The 19,452-nt window shown below is 36.5% G+C and overlaps 1 protein-coding gene across 1 annotated transcript in view; it reads left to right on the top strand.

The window, feature by feature from the left end:
• Positions 1–19,452, top strand: part of veph1 (ventricular zone expressed PH domain-containing 1) — a 247,504-nt gene that overhangs the window by 63,679 nt on the left and 164,373 nt on the right. Inside the window, exon 5 of the mRNA XM_022679788.2 lies at positions 14,022–14,185. Coding sequence (XP_022535509.2) covers positions 14,022–14,185 — 164 coding nt within the window. The remainder of the gene's footprint in view (positions 1–14,021; positions 14,186–19,452) is intronic.

Raw genomic sequence — 19,452 nt, forward strand, 5'->3', positions numbered from 1 at the left:
AAATTTGGTGGACAAAAAAACACTTCATCTCATAAAAATTGTGTGAACCGAAAAAAAAAATTGTGAACTGAAAAAACGTAGTCTCAGAAAAATTTTGTGAACAAAACAAAATTTTATTCCGAAAAATTTTTGTGAACCAAAAAAAAATTGATTCCGGAAAAAAATTTGTGAACCAAAAAAACTTCGTCTCTGAAAAATTTTGACTCCGAAAAATTTTGTGAACCGAAAAAAAAATTGTCTCCAAACTTTTTGTGAATCAAAAAAAATTTGTCTCAGAAAAATTTTGTGAACCAAAAAAATTTCGGCTACGAAAGATTTTTTGTGAACCAAAAAAATTTTGCCTCAGAAAAGTTTTTGTGAACCTAAAAAACGTAGTCTCAGAAAAAATTTGTGAACCAAAAAAAATTTTATTCCGAAAAATTTTGTGGACCAAAAAAAAATTGATTCCGGAAAAAAAATTGTGAACCAAAAAAACTTCGTCTCAGACAAATTTTGACTCCGAAAAATTTTGTAAACCAAAAAAACTTCTAAAAAAAAAAATAAATAAAAAATTTGTGAACCGAAAAAAAATTGTCTCAAAAATGTTTGTGAATCAAAAAAACTTCGTCTCAGAAAAATTTTGTGAACTGAAAAAATTTTGACTCCGAAAAATTTTGTGGACCTAAAAACTTTGTCTCCAAAAGTTTTTGTGAACCATAAAAATTTTGTCTTTGAAAAATTTTGTGAACCAAAAAAACTTAGTTTCTGAAATTTTTTTGTGAACCAAAACATTTTTTGAACCAAAAACATTTTGTCTCAGAAAAATTTTGTGAACCGAAAAAAAATTGTCTCCGAATTGTTTTTTGTGAACCTGAAAAATTTTGTGAACCAAAAAAATTTGTCTCAGAAAAAATTTGACTCCAAAAAATTTTGTGAACCAAAAAAATTTGTCTCGGAAAAATTTTGTGAACCAAAAAACTTTGTCTCAGAAAAAATTTGACTCCAAAAAATTTTGTGAACCAAAAAAATTTGTCTCGGAAAAAAATTGTGAACCAAAAAATTTTGTCTACAAAAAAATTGTGAACCAAAACAACTTCGTCTCTGAAAATCTTTTGTGAACCAAAAAAAAGTTGACTCCAAAAAGATTTTGTGAACTGAAAAAACTTCGTCTTAGAAAAAATTTGTGAACCAAAAAACCTTTGTCTCAGAAAAATTTTGACTCCGAAAAATTTTGTGAACTGAAAAAAATTCGTCTCAAAAAAAATTTGTAAACCTAAAAAATTTCGTCTCCGAAAAATTTTTGTGAACCAAAAAATGATGTGACCCGAAAATTTTGTGAACTGAAAAAACTTCGTCTCAGAAACACTTTGGTAACCAAAAAAAATTTGACCCGAAAAAATTTCTTCTCAGAAAAAATTGTGAACCAAAACAACTTCGTCTCAGAAATTTTTTTGTGAACCTAAAAAATTTTGTCTCTGAAAATCTTTTGTGAACCAAAAAAAAGTTGACTCCGAAAAGATTTTGTGAACTGAAAAAACTTCGTCTTAGAAAAATTTTGTGAACCAAAAAACCTTTGTCTCAGAAAAATTTTGACTCCGAAAAATTTTGTGAACTGAAAAAACTTAGTCTAAAACATTTTTGTGAACCGAAAAAAATTTTCTCCAAACATTTTTGTGAACCAAAAACATTTTGTCTCAGAAATTTTGTGAACCGAAAAAAAATTGTCTCCGAATTGTTTTTTGTGAACCTGAAAAATTTTGTGAACCAAAAAAAAGTCGACTCTGAAAAAATTTTGTGAACTGAAAACATTTTGTCTCAAAACTTTTTGTGAATCAAAAAAACTTCGTCTCAGAAAAAAATTGTGAACCGAAAAAAAATTGACTCCGAAAAATTTTGTGAACTGAAAAAACTTAGTCTAAAATATTTTTGTGAACCGAAAAAAATGTTCGGTTCCAAAGCCCACTTCCAAAGCTGAAGTGTATTTATCTTGCTTTTGTTGGAGTAAATGTCGTGGGAACACTGTAAAACATTTCAAGTTGTTTAAACTCAGCAACATAACTTCCCCTGCTGCCTTAAAAAGCTGAGTTAACTCAACTTGATAAAAACCTTTGTATCAACTCAAGATGTTGCCAATACTGACAGTTTAATACTAGAGCAATCTTGGAGTAAACCCAGTAAAGAGTAAAATCTGTAGCTCAAAGTCAGCATACTGTGATCACTAGAAACACAGAATAAAGTTAATGTGCTCTTACAGCTCTACAACACTGAGACCTGCCAATCAACATGTATATTATAATTACTGCACACCCAGGATAAGGTAGCTTTGGACAACAGACAACACAAAGATGGTAAGGAAGGGAGGGGCCACACCCAATATGTAAATATATGGTGCCAGGAGCCTATAGGAAAGCTGCATGAACCAACACTGTAGAAAGAGCTAAAAGTTGGTTGAAATCACTTTATCATCGGCTCAAAAAACATTTTTAAGTTTTCCGGTTGAAAACAATTGAGTTGTTCTGGCCGGTAAGTTCACTCAACTTAATAATATTAGTTCTCCTGACTAAAACACAGAATTACTTTTTAGATTCCGAAAAAAATTTGTGAACCAAAAAAGATTTGTCTCCGAAAATGTTTTGTGAAACCAAACAATTTTGTTTCAGGACAATTTTGTGAATCGAAAAAAATGTGCCTCAGAAAAATTTTGTGAACCAAAAAACTTCGTCTCAAAAAAGTTTGTAAATCAAAAAAAATTCTCAGAAAAATTTTGTGAACCAAAAAAACTTAGTCTAAAAATTTTTTGTGAACCGAAAAAATTTTGTCTAAAAAGAATTTTGTGAACCGAAAAAATTTTGTCTCAGAAAAATTTGTAAACCAAAGAAACTTAGTCTAAAAAATTTTGTTAACCAAAAAAACTTTGTCTCCAAAAAATTTGGTGGACAAAAAAACACTTCATCTCATAAAAATTGTGTGAACCGAAAAAAAAATTGTGAACTGAAAAAACGTAGTCTCAGAAAAATTTTGTGAACAAAACAAAATTTTATTCCGAAAAATTTTTGTGAACCAAAAAAAAATTGATTCCGGAAAAAAATTTGTGAACCAAAAAACTTCGTCTCAGAAAAATTTTGACTCCGAAAAATTTTGTGAACCGAAAACAAAATTGTCTCCAAACTTTTTGTGAATCAAAAAAAATTTGTCTCAGAAAAATTTTGTGAACCAAAAAATATTCGGCTACGAAAGATTTTTTGTGAACCAAAAAAATTGTGCCTCAGAAACGTTTTTGTGAACCTAAGAAACTTTGTCTCCAAAAAATGTTGTGGATCTAAGAAACTTCGTCTCAGAAAAAAATTGAGAACTAAAAAAGCTTCGTCTCAGAAAAATTTTGTGAACCAAAAAAACTTAGTCTAAAAAAATTTTGTGAACCTAAAAAAATTTGTCTCCAAATTTTTTTGTGAGCCAAAAAAATTTTGCCTCAGAAAAGTTTTTGTGAACCTAAAAAACGTAGTCTCAGAAAAATTTTGTGAACCAAAAAAAATGTTATTCCGAAATTTTTTTGTGAACCAAAAAACATTTTGACTCCGAAAAATTTTGTGGACCAAAAAAAAATTGATTCCGGAAAAAAAATTGTGAACCAAAAAAACTTCGTCTCAGACAAATTTTGACTCCGAAAAATTTTGTAAACCAAAAAAACTTCTAAAAAAAAAAATAAATAAAAAATTTGTGAACCGAAAAAAAAATTGTCTCAAAAATGTTTGTGAATCAAAAAAACTTCGTCTCAGAAAAATTTTGTGAACTGAAAAAAATTTGACTCCGAAAAATTTTGTGGACCTAAAAACTTTGTCTCCAAAAGTTTTTGTGAACCATAAAAATTTTTGTCTCTGAAAAATTTTGTGAGCCGAAAAAATTTTGACTCCAAAAAATTTTGTCTCAAAATCTTTTGTGAATCCAAAAAAAATTGTCTCAGGAAAAATTTTGTTTGCCAAAAAACTTTGTCTCAGAATATTTTTTTGAACCGGAAAAAAATTGGTCAGCATACTGTGATCACTAGAAACACAGAATAAAGTTAATGTGCTCTTACAGCTCTACAACACTGAGACCTGCCAATCAACATGTATATTATAATTACTGCACACCCAGGATAAGGTAGCTTTGGACAACAGACAACTCAAAGATGGTAAGTAAGGGAGAGGCCACACCCAATATGCAAATATATGGTGTCAGGAGCCTATAGGAAAGCTGCATGAACCAACACTGTAGAAAGAGCTAAAAGTTGGTTGAAATCACATTTTTTCATCGGCTCAACACTCAACTTTTTTAAGGTTTCCGGTTGAAAACAATTGAGTTGTACTGGCCGATGAGTTCACTCAACTAAATAATATTAGTTTTCCGGACTAAAACACAGAATTACTTTTTTAAAGTGTTTAGTGTGACTCACACTGCACTCAAGGAGTCCGGAGATAGGCGTGTCCCTCCGCAGCTGAAAGTAATCCCCTTTAGTTTTTTGCTTCTTGTTATTATTAATTGCTGTGTGTCGGTTAAAAAGTGTTTAGCCCAATGTGCTCACGGTTTTAAAGTTGTAAAAAGTACTCCAGTCTTTTCTAACTTGCTGCCTATCACTCTAACTCTCTGCATTTACAAATCTTCCCACTTTCCTTTTTTTAACCAATAACTTAAAAACGTAAGTTGAATAAACTTGGGCAAATTTGAATAACTCACAGGAAGTTAAGACAATATGTTATTTTAAGTTATTTTTATTTAAAACGAAGGAACTTGAGTTCAATATCCTAAACTTCTCATGGTAATTTGAATTGAAAAGAACAAATTAGTTCACATAACTTAATATGGCTGTAATGTTTTACAGTGAAGGCATTTTACTACACTGTAAAAATAAAAAAAGTTGAGAAAACTCAAAATATTAAGGCAACGTACTGAGTTTTGAGACCAACTCAGTATTTTAAGTTTTGAAGAAAACCACATGCAGTTGTGCCAACCAGAAATCTTTAGCTCAGATCCTTCATTTTTCACATGCATTGAAACTTCAAATATAAAATCTCACCAAATTCAAAACATACTTTTTGTGTCTTTAGTTGGCCTGAAAATGTGTTTTGCAAGTTTTGATGACTATCCTTCAGGACCAACTGAAAAAATAAGTTGCACCAATGAAATGTTTTACATGAACCAAAAGCAGGTTCAACACTATTTTTTTTGTTTATATAACATAGCAACTGCGTATTTGGAATTTATGATTATTATATAACCACCTTGTTGTCAGGTATGTAAAACAATTGCATTTAATGCAAATGTAACCAGATGGCCTCAGCAACACAAAATATAGTAACTTGCTCTTACAGTCTTCAACACAGAAGCCAGACAGTTACTATTATATAACACATATGCAAATTCCAAGTGAAGGCAGCTTGTGGAAAATGCTAACACACTGATGGTAAGTGAGAAGTGGAAGGACACGCCCAATATGCAAATAGCGTGATTAACATCAAGTGAAAACCCCTGCAGAATTGCTCCGTAGACCCCAATCAAAAAAAAGTGTCAAACTGAGCATGTGCAGTAGTGCAGAGTGGTTGGTTTGGCCTTGACTAGGGTTCAACTACAATTAGTATATTTTAACAACACAGATTATTTAGTTAGACCAACTTTTAACAAGAAACTTAATAAAGTACGTTGGGGTGATTAGTTTGCAATATTTTAGAGTGCAATTCAGTATTTCTCATTCAGCTGACTTAAAAATCACAATAAGCAGAACATTTTTAAGTTTTATTTTTTACAGTGGAGTTTATGGAGCTTTGCTGTTAGGATTTGATTGCATTTAGTGACAAAAGCACTAGTGAGTTCAGGATGTTGGACAATCACCCCCACAGCGCATTTCCAACTCCCCCTTCTCTTCTTCTTCTCTCACAAGTATTGGATTGAGAACCATTTTTCCAGAAAACACAGGTCTTTATACACTTCTATGCCCTCTAATTCCTATTGTGTAATGCAAATCTGACAGTCTGATGTTGATCGTCGTCTGGATTACCGTAAAAGCAGGTTTCTGTTACTCCCTCCAGACCCCTTGTGGTATGGAAAGTTTCTTTCTTTCTTTTTTTGATCAATGAAGTCTGAGGCAAGACATGAACACCACCTCTCCTTAGGTCCTTGAAGTTTTCACGTTCAGTGATTTATGGTTTTCCGAGCTCAAGTGGAAATGGTATTTACAGTGTTTACAGGCTGATGTAGGCAACCTTGTGGGCAGCGAATCAGAGGGGGTCTCTAGACTCTGCCTGAAGGTCTGCTTCACACAGCCCCCCTGTGGAGCTGTTGAATCCTGCCGCTCACATTCCGTCACACAGGCTAATAAATACATGTCCGTAAATACTCCACGCTCCCCCTGCAACCTGCCCATTCTCCTTCACGGATCATCCTTCATAAGTGAGGAAGAGCTGGACATACTGTACATAATGTACCTAGACTTTTAACTGCCAACATCTGGAGCTTGTGTTTATGTGTGTGTCAGTGGGGAGGTGAGATGGATGACGTATCTTCATCAAAGCTCCCTAATAACTGGTTGTCAGGGGTCACCGGTGGTTTGGAGACAGAGGGCAAGCAAAGTCTGGAATCCCTTGGTTTGCTCATTATGATAGGGAATTGTACAGCAAAGGAATATAGTTCATGGTTTTCTGAATTTGTAGCTTCTTCCCTTACAATTGCATTATAAAATTATGTGCGTAACACAGATTGAAGATTTCTGTCGGGGTGTGGACCGTTGCCTGTCGCTAAATTATGGCCACAAATTAACTGCATTTTTCTAAAGGGAATGAATGGTCATTTTACACTCTCTCGCCTGCTAGTGTGAGCACAGTAAAAATGTATATTGTGTTATATTGACTCGAGACTTGGACATTATCCTAAAGACTCATGATATGACTTGAACTCCATCACAAAGACTTGAGAAATGACTTGAAATCTAACTTGAAGACTTGTGACTCGAGTTAGGCTCTAGCTTAGAGACTCTTGGATTGACTTGGAACTCTTACCAAGAGACTCCTGACTTGACTAGGTCTCTCCTCTAAAGGCAAGAGACTTAAACTCTAGTACTCTAGCTTAGAGTCCCTTGACTTGATTTGGATTCCATTCTTGTGACTAATGATTTGATTTGGACTACTAATCACCAGTGACTTGTTTTGGTTTCTATTCTAAAGACTCTTGACTCGACTTAGACTCTAGCCTGAGGACTTGAGACTTGACTCGGACTCTAGCCTAAATACTTTTCATTTCACTTGGACTCTAGCCTGAGAACTTCTCACTCAACTTGGATTCATGCCTAAAAACTAGAGACTTGACTTGATCTCTAACCTAAAAGTGTAAGACCTCATTTGGACTCTAGCCTTAAAACGTGTCACTTGAATTGGACTCTAGCTTAAAAACCCTTGACTCAAATTGGACTTTAAACTAAACACTTTTCACTTGACTTGAACTCTAGTCTGAAGACTTAAGACTTGAATTGGACTTATGCAATTAGCCTTAAGCAATTTTTGCTCAACTTGGACTCTAGCCTGAGGACTTGAGACTTAACTTGGTCTCTAACCTAAAATTGTAAGACCTTATTTGGACTCTAACCTAAAGACTTGAGACTTGACTTGGACTCGAGTCTAAAGGCTTGAGACAGTTGATCTGGACTCTAGTCAAAAGATTCTTTACTGAGCTCATGACTCAACTCGGACTCTAACCTGAAGACTTATGACTGGACTTGAACTCTAGTCTAAAGGCTAGTGACTTGGCTTGGACTTGTACTTTGTGACTTGTGAATAGACAAGCTGTGTCTGTGTATTTTTGGACTTACAGAGCAAAACATTTGGATATATAAAGTGTACATCTGATCCTCTTTTATGGATTCAGCACTAGTCCCGCAAAACCTTCTTCCTCTATATTTCATTGTTTTGCCTTCTCTAATAAATCTAATCCAACTAATCGTCTTATTGTGAAGCCCTTTCTGACTGGATGTGGTTTGTTAGAGCAGGGAAAACACTGAAATCCCAAACCCAGGGGTCCTCGGGTAAGTATCAGAGTTGGGAGCCACAGGTTTATGGATTGCATTAGATCCCTAAACTCTATCTTATTTCATAAGGGCTGTATAGAGCAGATTTATTCAGTCCAGAAGCGCAAGATCTGATTGGAAACAGCAGGGGAAACAGAGGCCCGGCAAAGAGAGCATCAAGCTCAAACAGGGTTCTGTGGGCCCCCTGTAGATTTCCCTCTTGGCCAGCCCCGCAGTGTCTACATGTGACATGTGTTGTATACAGCCTGCAGTATCGCAGAATGATTGCACATGGACTTTTCTTGGCTTGTGTTGCCCCAAGATTACATTTCGCGCCATGATTCTGACATGTTTGTTCTATAGTGGTGCCTTCCACCAAGAAACGCTTTAGACCCTTCTTTTCCATTTTGACAAGTGTTGGAAAGGAACTTGATGGACTTTTTGGAATTCATGGAAGTATTCTTCAAGTTCTTCATTAACGTTTGCTAATATACTGAAATGCCAAAAGTGACAGCAGTGTGCAAATTGATGATAAGCTGGTACCTCATTACCTCAGGTCATCTGTGTGGGAATTTAACATTCCTCGTTCCACAGTGTGAAGTGTATACCTGGAGTATGTCACCTACAGTGGGGATACATGAAGAGACAAGCAAATCTGTTAGACTTATGACTTGACTTGATTCTAGCCTAAACACTTGAGACTTGATCTAGAATGTACCCCAAAGCCTTGCACTCTTGCCTTTATTTTCGTTTAATTACATTCTTTTTAAGATTTCAACCATTCTTTGCTTGTCCATTTTAAAATAGCTTTTTACTTTCACTTTTAGGGGTGCTGGAACTCCTTTTTGGGTTTTTTGAGCTGATGTATACTAAAGGTTTAGTTTCAGTGTCTGATCAACCTTACTTCAGACAGAATCTTTAGACTTCGGATGGGAAGTAATGATTGTGACTGGTGGTCCATGTGACCAAAGAAGCAACTTTGGCAGAAATCACATCCACATAACGTTTCCCACAAGACAGTGTGGCATTCTTTGGCTTCTTTGGGACATGGCAAAAGTTGATATTGTCAATGGACATGATGATATCGTCTCCCATGACTTTTAACAAACACTGTCCGGCCAAACAAAAAGTTACTACCAAAAATAAAGGTTATTGTTTCGATAAGCTTCTGCAATGTCACAAGATTTATTTCTATCCAGTGTTGCATTCATTTTTTACTAAGATCTTGCATCATTGATGATGTAGAGTCTGACCGCTGCACGTAGTCTTCTCAAGCATTCCAGCCCCATGAATCATGGCAAAGTCATCTTGGAATATACCCGTGTCATCAGGGAAGAACAAATCCATTGATCCATTGGAATAACCTGGTCTATATTCAGTATGTTCAGGTAGTCAGCTGACCTCATTCTTTCAACCCCCCCCCCCCCTAGTTAAACATAACTTAACTATGGTTTATCACACCTGAGTTCCAATTTCTCTAATCACACCCAGACCCGATTACTGCCACACCTGTTCTCAAACAAAATATAACTTAAATAGGAGATACTCAAATACTAGACATCATGCTAGTGTCCAAAGAAAGTAGAAAAAGAAAGTAATTAAGATCTGTCAGTCTGGAAATGGTTATAAAGCCATGTCTTAATTTTTAGGACTACAGTGAACCACAGTGAGAGCCACTATCCACAAATATCGAAAAATGTAGAACAGCGATGAACTTTCCCAGGAGTGGCCAGCCGAGTAAAATTGCACCAAGAGCGCAGCGACGCCTCATCTAAGAGGTCACAAAGAACTGCAGGCTTCACTTGCCTTAGTTAAGGTCAGTGTTCATGTATCGAGTGTGTTCTCAGGAATGATGGATGGTGTTATGTCCAGTACCATTGGGATAAGTTGTGTGAAGTGAGGGATGAGGTGGGATGGGGACCATCGTAGACAATAGTAATGAGGAGCCAGTGAATGAGCAGGTGTCCCAATACTTTAGTCCATATAGTGTAAATATATGTGTGGAGTTATGGAAGGGAAAATAAATTGAGAAGTGATTTATTTTATTTTTGTAGGGAATAAGTGGAAACACTCCTGTTACGCTTAAGAGGTCACAAATTGGTGTAGGACCTTTCTCGTGGTGCTTTTCCTGGACCGGGCAGACCTCACCCTCTAGAGCCCTCAGCTTTAAGAGCTCTGTGGCCTTCCTGTTCCCACACGTGTTTGTTATTCCAGCCAGCTCCAGTGGAATCTTGTTGTGTCCGGACTACAAATAGACCTCCTGTTTCAGGGCCCGTAGTCACCTATAGGAAGCTCGGGATTGTTCCCAGATGAGAGGGAGCTGTTGATGGATGCGGGGGGTTTGGAGCACTGCAGCTTGACTGTTTTCTCTTTATCTAAGATGTTTTTTCTATCAGTTGTCCTATTTTTTAATCATTTTGTCACTTTGTCACTCTCATTCTTATTCATTTTGCACCTCTTCTATTTCTTTTTAGGCCCAATTCAATTTCTCTTAGGTCCAATTCCATACACTGAGTGTTCTGGTAAGCCAGGGTGATAGTAACTACCGTTTCGTTACACATAACTTGTTTTAACATGGTAAACACACACAGACTACAGTCTGATATACTCACCTCTAACCAGCGAAAGAGCTAGCACTTAGCATGGTTAGCGACTAATGCTAATGCAGCTCCAGCAGTGCTAGCCAGGGTTTAGCAGCAGGTTACAGGCCGATAATACTCACCTCTGGACAGCGAATGATCTACCACTTAGCGCCGTTAGCGGGTAATGCTAATGTGGACCAACATCCGCAGATAACATGTCTCTTCTAACCATCACTGATCATCAGTACATTTTTCATTTAATTTGTAAATCAAGGGAGCAGAGTCTGGAGGAAGAGTGGAGAGAAACACAGTCCAAGCTGTTTGAGCTCTAGTGTGAAGTTTCCAAAATGTCATCTGCTGGTGTTGGTCCACTGTTTTAATGTCAGCACTTCATGCTTCCCTCTGCTGACATCTTTTATGGAAATGCGGATTTCATTTTCCAGCAGGATTTGGCACACTTTGCCCACACTGCCCAAAGTACCAATTGGTCTTTTATATTATTTCTAAGATTTTCTAAGACACTGATTTTTGGGTTTTCATTAGCTTTAAGCCATAATCATCAACAATAAAAGAAATAGACGCTTAAAATAGATCTATATAATATGAGTTTTACATTTTGAACTGAATTACTGAAATAATGCAACTTTTCAATGATATTAAATTTTTTTTAAGATGCACCTGAACATTTGTGGGTTTCCTTGGTCAATTTTTCGCCATCATTCTGCCTGTGTTTTCTCATAACCCTCTATTTGAAGGGTCATGTAGCCCAGAAGAAATGGATACCATGCCTTTCTAGCACTTCACCCTACCCCTCTATCCCAAAAACAATGAAGACATCCTACCTATAGGCACAAAATGAAGAGCTAAGGGCTAAGTGTTAGGGGCAAGGGGTGAAATGGGACTGGGCCTGACTCTCTCTGTGAATTTTCCCCTTTTCATTGGTGGCAAAACCATCTGCTGAGCATATGACACCTTGGCACGACAGTTCCAACTGAATAAACGAATGAGGAAACGAAGAACAACAACAGGAAAAGGGGCTGTTGTGTTGTTTTGACGTTTCGCACATAATGAATCAGGCCTCACTCACTCTCACTCTCTCTCAGAACGCATGGTATCCATTTCTTCTGGATCTGTCCAACGCTGGAGGTGATTCCTGTCAGCTCTGTCACTGTTCCATGCAGTTTGCATTTTGTGGGATTCTAAAGCTGAAATTCCTTGCCCATCTGTTCTCACATGAGTAACTGGTCATTTCGATTCATGGTGCGGAATTCTCAGAAACAGAAATGACTTGGAAATGCTGATGTTGCAAAAGAAAATGTGCACCAAACGTGAATCACCAGTAAAGAGTTCTAATAGGAAAATGCCCAAGGCAGGAAGAGTTTTTTTTATAATGTAGAACTGCAAGTTCTAAGAATAGATATTCAGTTTATACCAAACTAAAACCAAATTAAAGATGTTCCATGGTCTTCATGACAGATACTTGATGAATTGAAATGATGCAGCTTCTTTTGTTTTAATGTGTCATTAATTTCAAATGAATTCCAAATAAATCCATGAAAAATGCTGAGAAAACACTGCAAAAAATACATTTGCAAAAAATTTAACTTGAGACATGTATGCCTATATCAAGCCAAAAAAACTGCCAATGGATTAAGCCAATTTATTAGTAAGATTTCTTAAAATAAGCATTCCCAAAGTCTTCCCTTAAGACTTTAATCAAGCAAAAAAAAGAAATCTGATCAGATTTTATCTTAAATTTAAATACAATCATCAGAGTAACTTGAACAGAGAGTTTTAGTGCTTTTTTTTTAGTTTAATTGACTTAAAATAAAGTGAAAAGACTGATTAAGATCATTATTCAAAACAATCCAACACTTACTGTGCTTAGTAAGACAAAAATCCTTTTCAGAAGATAAAAAAAAAGATTTACTGTGTTGGAATAAGATAATTTTTCTTACTTAGATTTAGTTTTTTTTGCAGTGTATTAGTTTATTAAAGCAATTTTGAGCTTTTGTTAGAAAGAGAGAATTTTGTAAGGAGATTTGTTAAATGATAATCAACAGATTAATCAAGTAATCTTTAATAAATTATTCAAACAATTTGAACTCTTATCTGAGTATGACTCTTATCTAAAAACTGAACCTTTTTGTAATTGATGGGTCATTCTCTCTCTCTTCCTTTGTGTCTATTATTACTTGTGGTGTACCTCAGGGCTATATATTGGGATCCATTCTCTTTTCTTTATACATGCTTCCACTTTGACCCTTTGACCTTTCAAAAGTGCAAAATCTCATTATTGTAATCCAGATGGCATATAGTTGTACCTCACATTTAAACCATGTAAAAACTGTGACTTATTTGTGATTTTGGAGCAACATGAAGAGCTAGATGCCTAAAAACTTTCCTAGTCTAAATCAAAATATAAAAGCTTACCTTTTGGAACGTTTATGGTCCAAAACCCTTGTCATCTAAAGTACATAACCGTGTAAGAAAAACTTGATTTTACAATAAGAATGCACCACTTTGATACAGGGTTCCTACGGTCATGAAAAACCTGGAAAAGTCATGAAATCTGAAAGCAGCAATTTCCAGGCCTGAATAAGTTAAAAAAAAAAATAAAAATACCCAGAAGGTTTTGAAAAAGTCATGGAAGTTTGGTCCACAAATGTTTGTGTTTCCGTTTGTCGATGGAGAAAATCTATTTTGAGCTACAAATACGTCAGATCAGAGTTAATTCACTAATTTAGTCCTCCACAATGGAATTTCAGTATCTGATATACATTTTATTATGTAAAAAAAAATTGTGTCCGATTCATTTTAGGTCTACTGTAATCCATTTTTGATTGTATTGTCCATGTCTGCACTGATGTTTTAAAAATTGTGTGGTCATGAAAATTTGCCTTGAAGGCATGGAAAAATCATGGAAATGTATTGATTAAAACGAGTACAAACTCTGTCGATATTAGGATTGGATATCAGACCAAATATTAACAAAATTATGTTCTTAACTTTGCATTTATTTCCTTGTTTTGCTTGGAATTTTCAAGTTAAACTTGTAATATTTACAGAACTGGCTAACAGTAAAATTCAGAGTTGAATTTGGTGTGTTGTTAATTGTTTTTAAAGCTTTTCATGACCTGGCTCTGAGTTCTGACCTTTTCTGTTTCTGTTTGACCTCATGACCCCTGTGTTTGAACAACCATTTGTTCGTTGCCATTCCTCACTCGTGAATGAGCTTTAAAGATGACAGAGCCTTTTCTCTGACTGTCTTGTCCTTTTAATTATATAATTTCCTTATTTCCCCAGCCATGTCTTGTATTTTGTTGTTGGTAGCTGATTCACATTGTGTTCAGTATTAATTAAATTCCTAAATAATTACTGAATTATTATTTTTAATAGTTATATCAGTATTTTCTGTTTTGGTTTGGCAGGTAACAGCATGCTGCTGCGCGTCCTCCCCTCCGTTTATCCTCTGCAGCCTGAACCCATCCACCAGCACATCCGAGAGCTGGCGGCCATGATGCCAGAGCTCGACCAGGCCAACAGGCAGCATCTGCTCCGACTGCTCCAGATGATCTCAGAACAGCAGCCGCAGGTGAGTGTGCTTTACACTGTATATTGGAGACCCATATATTTACATATTGACTATTGATCTCTCCTGACGGCTTACGCTACCTCCCGGCCGCTGCGCTCCTCCAATGAACGTTGCCTCGCTTTGCCAAACCAAACATTCACACAAAGCAATCCAGACTGTTCTCATACAGAGTTCCCCAATGGTGGAACAAACTACCTTCCACTACCAGATCAGGAGAGTCTCTCACTATCTTTAAGAGACTCCTGAAGACAGAGCTCTTCAAAGAGCTCTTACTTTCCTAACACCTCTAACACACTAACTACTTCTAACCTCATTTCCTTCTTCCTCTCCTTCACTCCTCTATCCTAATATTTCCCTTTGACCTCCTTTAGGCCCTATATAAAGATGTTTTAAACTTCTATTACTTTTGTACTTCACTATTGTAAGTCGCTTTGGACAAAAGCCTCTGCCAAATGTAATATAATGTAATGTAATGATCGACTTTTTTATTGGCAATGGCAGTATTTAAAGAGCAGATGTGGCCGATACATAAAGACTGATTTTCCCCCCTTTTTATTTATAATAATGAAAGTTAATTTAAAATAATAATAATAATAATAATAATAATAATAGCATTGCTGAATTAAAATGGAAATTATTTGCACTTTTATGGTCAGCCATGTCTTTGTTCAACCGTTTAAAATTACTGTAAAGCTCTGGAAAAAAAGCATCGTGGACATTTCGATCATTTACGTCATTTCGATTCATTACGACAACTCACAATAATTATACCTAAAGGTATGCAAGTACTGCCAGTAATATAAATGCTAACACTGTACAGCCCTGGAAAAAAATAAGAGACCACTTAAAAATGATGAGTTTCTTTGATTTTACCACATTGAAAACCTCTGGAATATAATCAAGAGGAAGATGGATGATCACAAGCCATCAAACCAAGCTGAACTGCTTGAATTGTTGCAGCAGGATTGACATAAAGTTCTCCAAAGACAGTGTGTAAGACTGGTGGAGGAGAACATGATGCCAAGATGCATGAAAACTGTTATTAAAAACCAGGGTTATTCCACCAAATATTGATTTCTGAACTCTTAAAACTTTATAAATATGAACTTGTTTTCTTTGTATTATTTGAAGTCTGAAAGCTCTGCATCTTTTTCAGCCTTTTCTCATTTTCTGCTAATAAATGCTCTAAATGACAATATTTTTATTTGGAATTTGGGAGAAATGTTGTCTGTAGTTTATAGAATAAAACAACAATGTTCATTTTACTCAAACATATACCTATAAATAGCAAAATCAGAGAAACTGATTCAGAAACTGAAATGGTCTCTTAATTTATTCCAGAGATGTGTTAACCAGTAGGGAAACTTGGATTGCCGAGTTTCAGACAAAGCTTTAGAGTTTCAGTCAAAAGCTGAAGTTTCTAACGAGCTGCTGTTTCCTTTTTAACTACGTTAGCATGAATCTTGCTGTGGGAGAAGCTACTGGATGCTTTGCAATACTGGATCAATTTTCAAAAACACGGTATTATTGATATTTTAAGTTTTAGTTTAGTTAGAGGTGAAGATTAATGTTAGGTAGTGGTTTATTTAGTGCTGATCAAACCCTGTCTACTAGATAGCAGTGGGGTTCTCTGTTGTTAGATCCCACTGTTCTGATTGGATAAAAAGCTAAGTTTTAAAACTGTTCTAAAACAGTTTTCCTGAAATTTTAAATATATCGCAATAAATGAAATGATAATAACCCCTGTGGCATGATGAGGACCATATCACCAAATTCTTGCTCTTGCTCTTACATATAAGGACCCTGGATCAGCACTGTTGTTTTGGAAAGTGCAGTAAATATGGGTTGTTGTTAGGAAAGCCTGAATAAGTGCATGTGTACCCACACTGGAGACTGTGGGCTAGCGGGTCTCAGGTCTGCTGGAAATGTGGACATGGGGTTCTGAGACTTGACCAGCGAGATGAACACTCAGCACGTACACACAATTGTTTTTTTTTTTGTAAATATTTCTAACCTCATAATCCAAAAGTAGGGGGCATTTTTCCCTGTCATTAAAATATGAGTCATAACTTAACTTGGAAAAATATCTTAGTTGGCGTTGTGTGTTTGTTTTTTTGTAGTTAGGTGTTCCTGCAAAGAAGGGCACTTTCATAAGGATACATAATCATATACTTTATTTTAAAACTCTCCAGTAGTTGTGACAAGTATGTGTCATGGTGTGCACAGAATACAGACACTCGCAGATACAGTAAAATGGGTTGTTTAATAGAATAGAAGGCAGATAAAGAGGAGTGATACAAAAAACAAAGTAGAGCACCGGTAAACAGAAGCCTCAGAGAATAAACCATACCATAAACGGGGAACAGTCCAGAGTTCATACACGAGGAAGCCAGCATCAGAGATAATCCAAAAAAATCGGAAACGTTAAACAGTCCAGGTCAAACACAGTAAATCCACAATCAGAGGTACAGGCAGAAATCGGCGTCGAGAAAACAAAGAGCAAGTTCATACACGAGAAACAATCACAGAGTAGGTAACGCTTTGTTAAGTGGTAGAAACCAGGCAATACACAGCACCTGTGTATTCGTGAAGTGTCCTTAAATACACTGGGGTAATCAGTACTCCCGGCTTCCTGGCGGAAGCAGGTGAGGTGTCACGTGAGTGGGTGTGTGTGTCATGTCAGCGTGTGGTGCGTTCTGGGTAGTGTAGTTGTCTAACCGCAAACCTCTGTTGGAGCTCAATGTGGAAGGAACAGAAGCGACTACAGCACCAGACATGACAGTAAGTGCTGTATTTCTTCTTAATGCTAATCTACGTTTCCCTGCTACAGTGTTACTGTTCACAGATATTCTATATATCCGTTTCCATAGAATATTTCCTACTCCTAGACTATATTTGGCATTCAATGGAAAATCTACATTTAAAGTGCTGTTTTGTCCAAGACTTTAAGTTGAATCTGTAGTTGATACAACACACAGCTTGTCTAGTCCCTGCAGAGAAGTGTTGCCATTGCTTAAAAGTAAGATGCAAATTTGTTGAAAAGGACACAAAGGCCTAATTCCATTTCTAATTTTAGCCCTTCCGCTTGTTTATTTGAGTGTAACCCTTCCTCTTGGAACAGCAATAGAACAAAAAGAGGTGAAATCCTTCCCCTAAGAATTGGGACAACCCCTTTTAGAACCTGTAGGTAATCCTACAGTTGGGCTGATGGGATAGCAGTGGGCAACTAAAGTTCAGCAACCTAACTGCTGGTTAACTACAGTTGTGGTCAAAAGTTTACATACACTTGTAAAAAAACATAATGTTATGGCTGTCTTGAGTTTTCAATAAGTTCTACAACTCTTATTTTTCTGTGATAGAGTGATCGGAACACATACATGTTTGTCACAAAAAACAGTCATAAAATTTGGTTCTTTCATAAATTTATTATGGGTCTGCTGAAAATGTCACCAAATCTGCTGGGTCAAAAATATACATACAGCAACATTAGTATTTGGTTACATGTCCCTTGGCCATTTTCACGGCAACTAGGCGCTTTTGGTAGCCATCCACAAGCTCCTGGCAAGCTTCAGGTCGAATGTTTGACCACTCTTCTTGACAGAATTGGTGCAGTTCAGCTAAATGTGATGGTTTTCTTGCATGAACCCGTTTCTTTAGCACTGTCCACATGTTCTCAATGGGGTTTAAGTCAGGACTTTGGGAAGGCCATTCTAAAACCTTAATTCTAGCCTGGTTTAGCCATTCCTTTACCACTTTTGATGTGTGTTTTGGGTCATTGTCTTGTTGGAACACCCAACTGCGCCCAAGACCCAACCTTCGGGCTGATGGTTTTAAGTTTTCCTGCAGAATTTGGAGGTAATCCTCCTTCTTCATTATCCCATTTACTTTCTGCAAAGAACCAGTTCCACTGGCAGCAAAACATCCCCAGAGCATAATACTACCACCACCATGCTTGACAGTAGGCATGGTGTTCCTGGGATTAAAGGCCTCACCTTTTCTCCTCCAAACATATTGCTGGGTGTTGTGGCCAAACAGCTCAATTTTTGTTTCGTCTGACCAGAGAACTTTCCTCCAGAAGGTTTTATCTTTGTCCATGTGATCAGCAGCAAACTTCAGCCGAGTCTTAAGGTGCCTTTTCTGGAGCAAGGGCTTCTTTCTTGCACGGCAGCCTCTCAGTCCATGGCGATGTAAAACACGCTTGACTGTGGAGACTGACACCTGTGTTCCATCAGCTTCCAAATCCTTGCAGACCTGCTTCTTGGTGATTCTTGGTTGACTCTTGACCATCCTGACCAATCTCCTCTCGGCAGCATGTGATAGCTTGCGTTTTCTTCCTGATCGTGGCAGTGACACAACTGTTCCATGCACTTTATACTTGCGTATAATTGTCTGCACAGTTGCTCTTGGGACCTGTAGCTGCTTTGAAATGGCTCCAAGTGACTTCCCTGACTTGTTCAAGTCAATAATTCGCTTTTTCAGATCCACACTGAGTTCCTTTGACTTTCCCATTGTAGCTTTTGTAGCTGAGTCTAATCACTGGGTCAAATGAGCCCTATTTAAATGGGCTCATGAGAAGTCAACAGCTGTAGTCAATCAGAATCACTTACAAGAAGTGAAGAGGCCATGACATGAAGCTAATTTGATTGACACAACTCGCTACATCACCAAAATTGACAAATTTTGTTGCTGTATGTATATTTTTGACCCAGCAGATTTGGTGACATTTTCAGCAGACCCATAATAAATTTATGAAAGAACCAAATTTTATGACTGTTTTTTGTGACAAACATGTATGTGTTCCGATCACTCTATCACAGAAAAATATGAGTTGTAGAACTTATTGAAAACTCAAGACAGCCATAACATTATGTTTTTTTACAAGTGTATGTAAACTTTTGACCACAACTGTACTTAACTTTAGGGCATCATATGTCTTCAGAAAAGGGGCAGGTAGAGCAGAAATACGTTATTATTGTCCAACCTTTCCAATTTCTCTGTAATGGGTAACTGAATTTAGCTTTTTTTTTGTTTTTATTTTATTTTTATGTTCCACTATAAATGCTGCAGCCTCTGTTGCCGTCTGTTGCACCATTGTTTTTTTTTTTGTATTAATATATTTAATGTTTTCCTTTTCAACAATCATATCAATGTTACGTGTGAAAGATACTTTAAAATAAACACAATTAACCCACTCCCACCCCACATACACCAATCCACCCACACAGTGCCATTAAAGTCTATGGAAGAAAAAGAGGAAGAGCAAATAA

Source organism: Astyanax mexicanus, chromosome 9, assembly GCF_023375975.1.
Source record: "Astyanax mexicanus isolate ESR-SI-001 chromosome 9, AstMex3_surface, whole genome shotgun sequence".
Taxonomy (NCBI): domain Eukaryota; kingdom Metazoa; phylum Chordata; class Actinopteri; order Characiformes; family Acestrorhamphidae; genus Astyanax; species Astyanax mexicanus.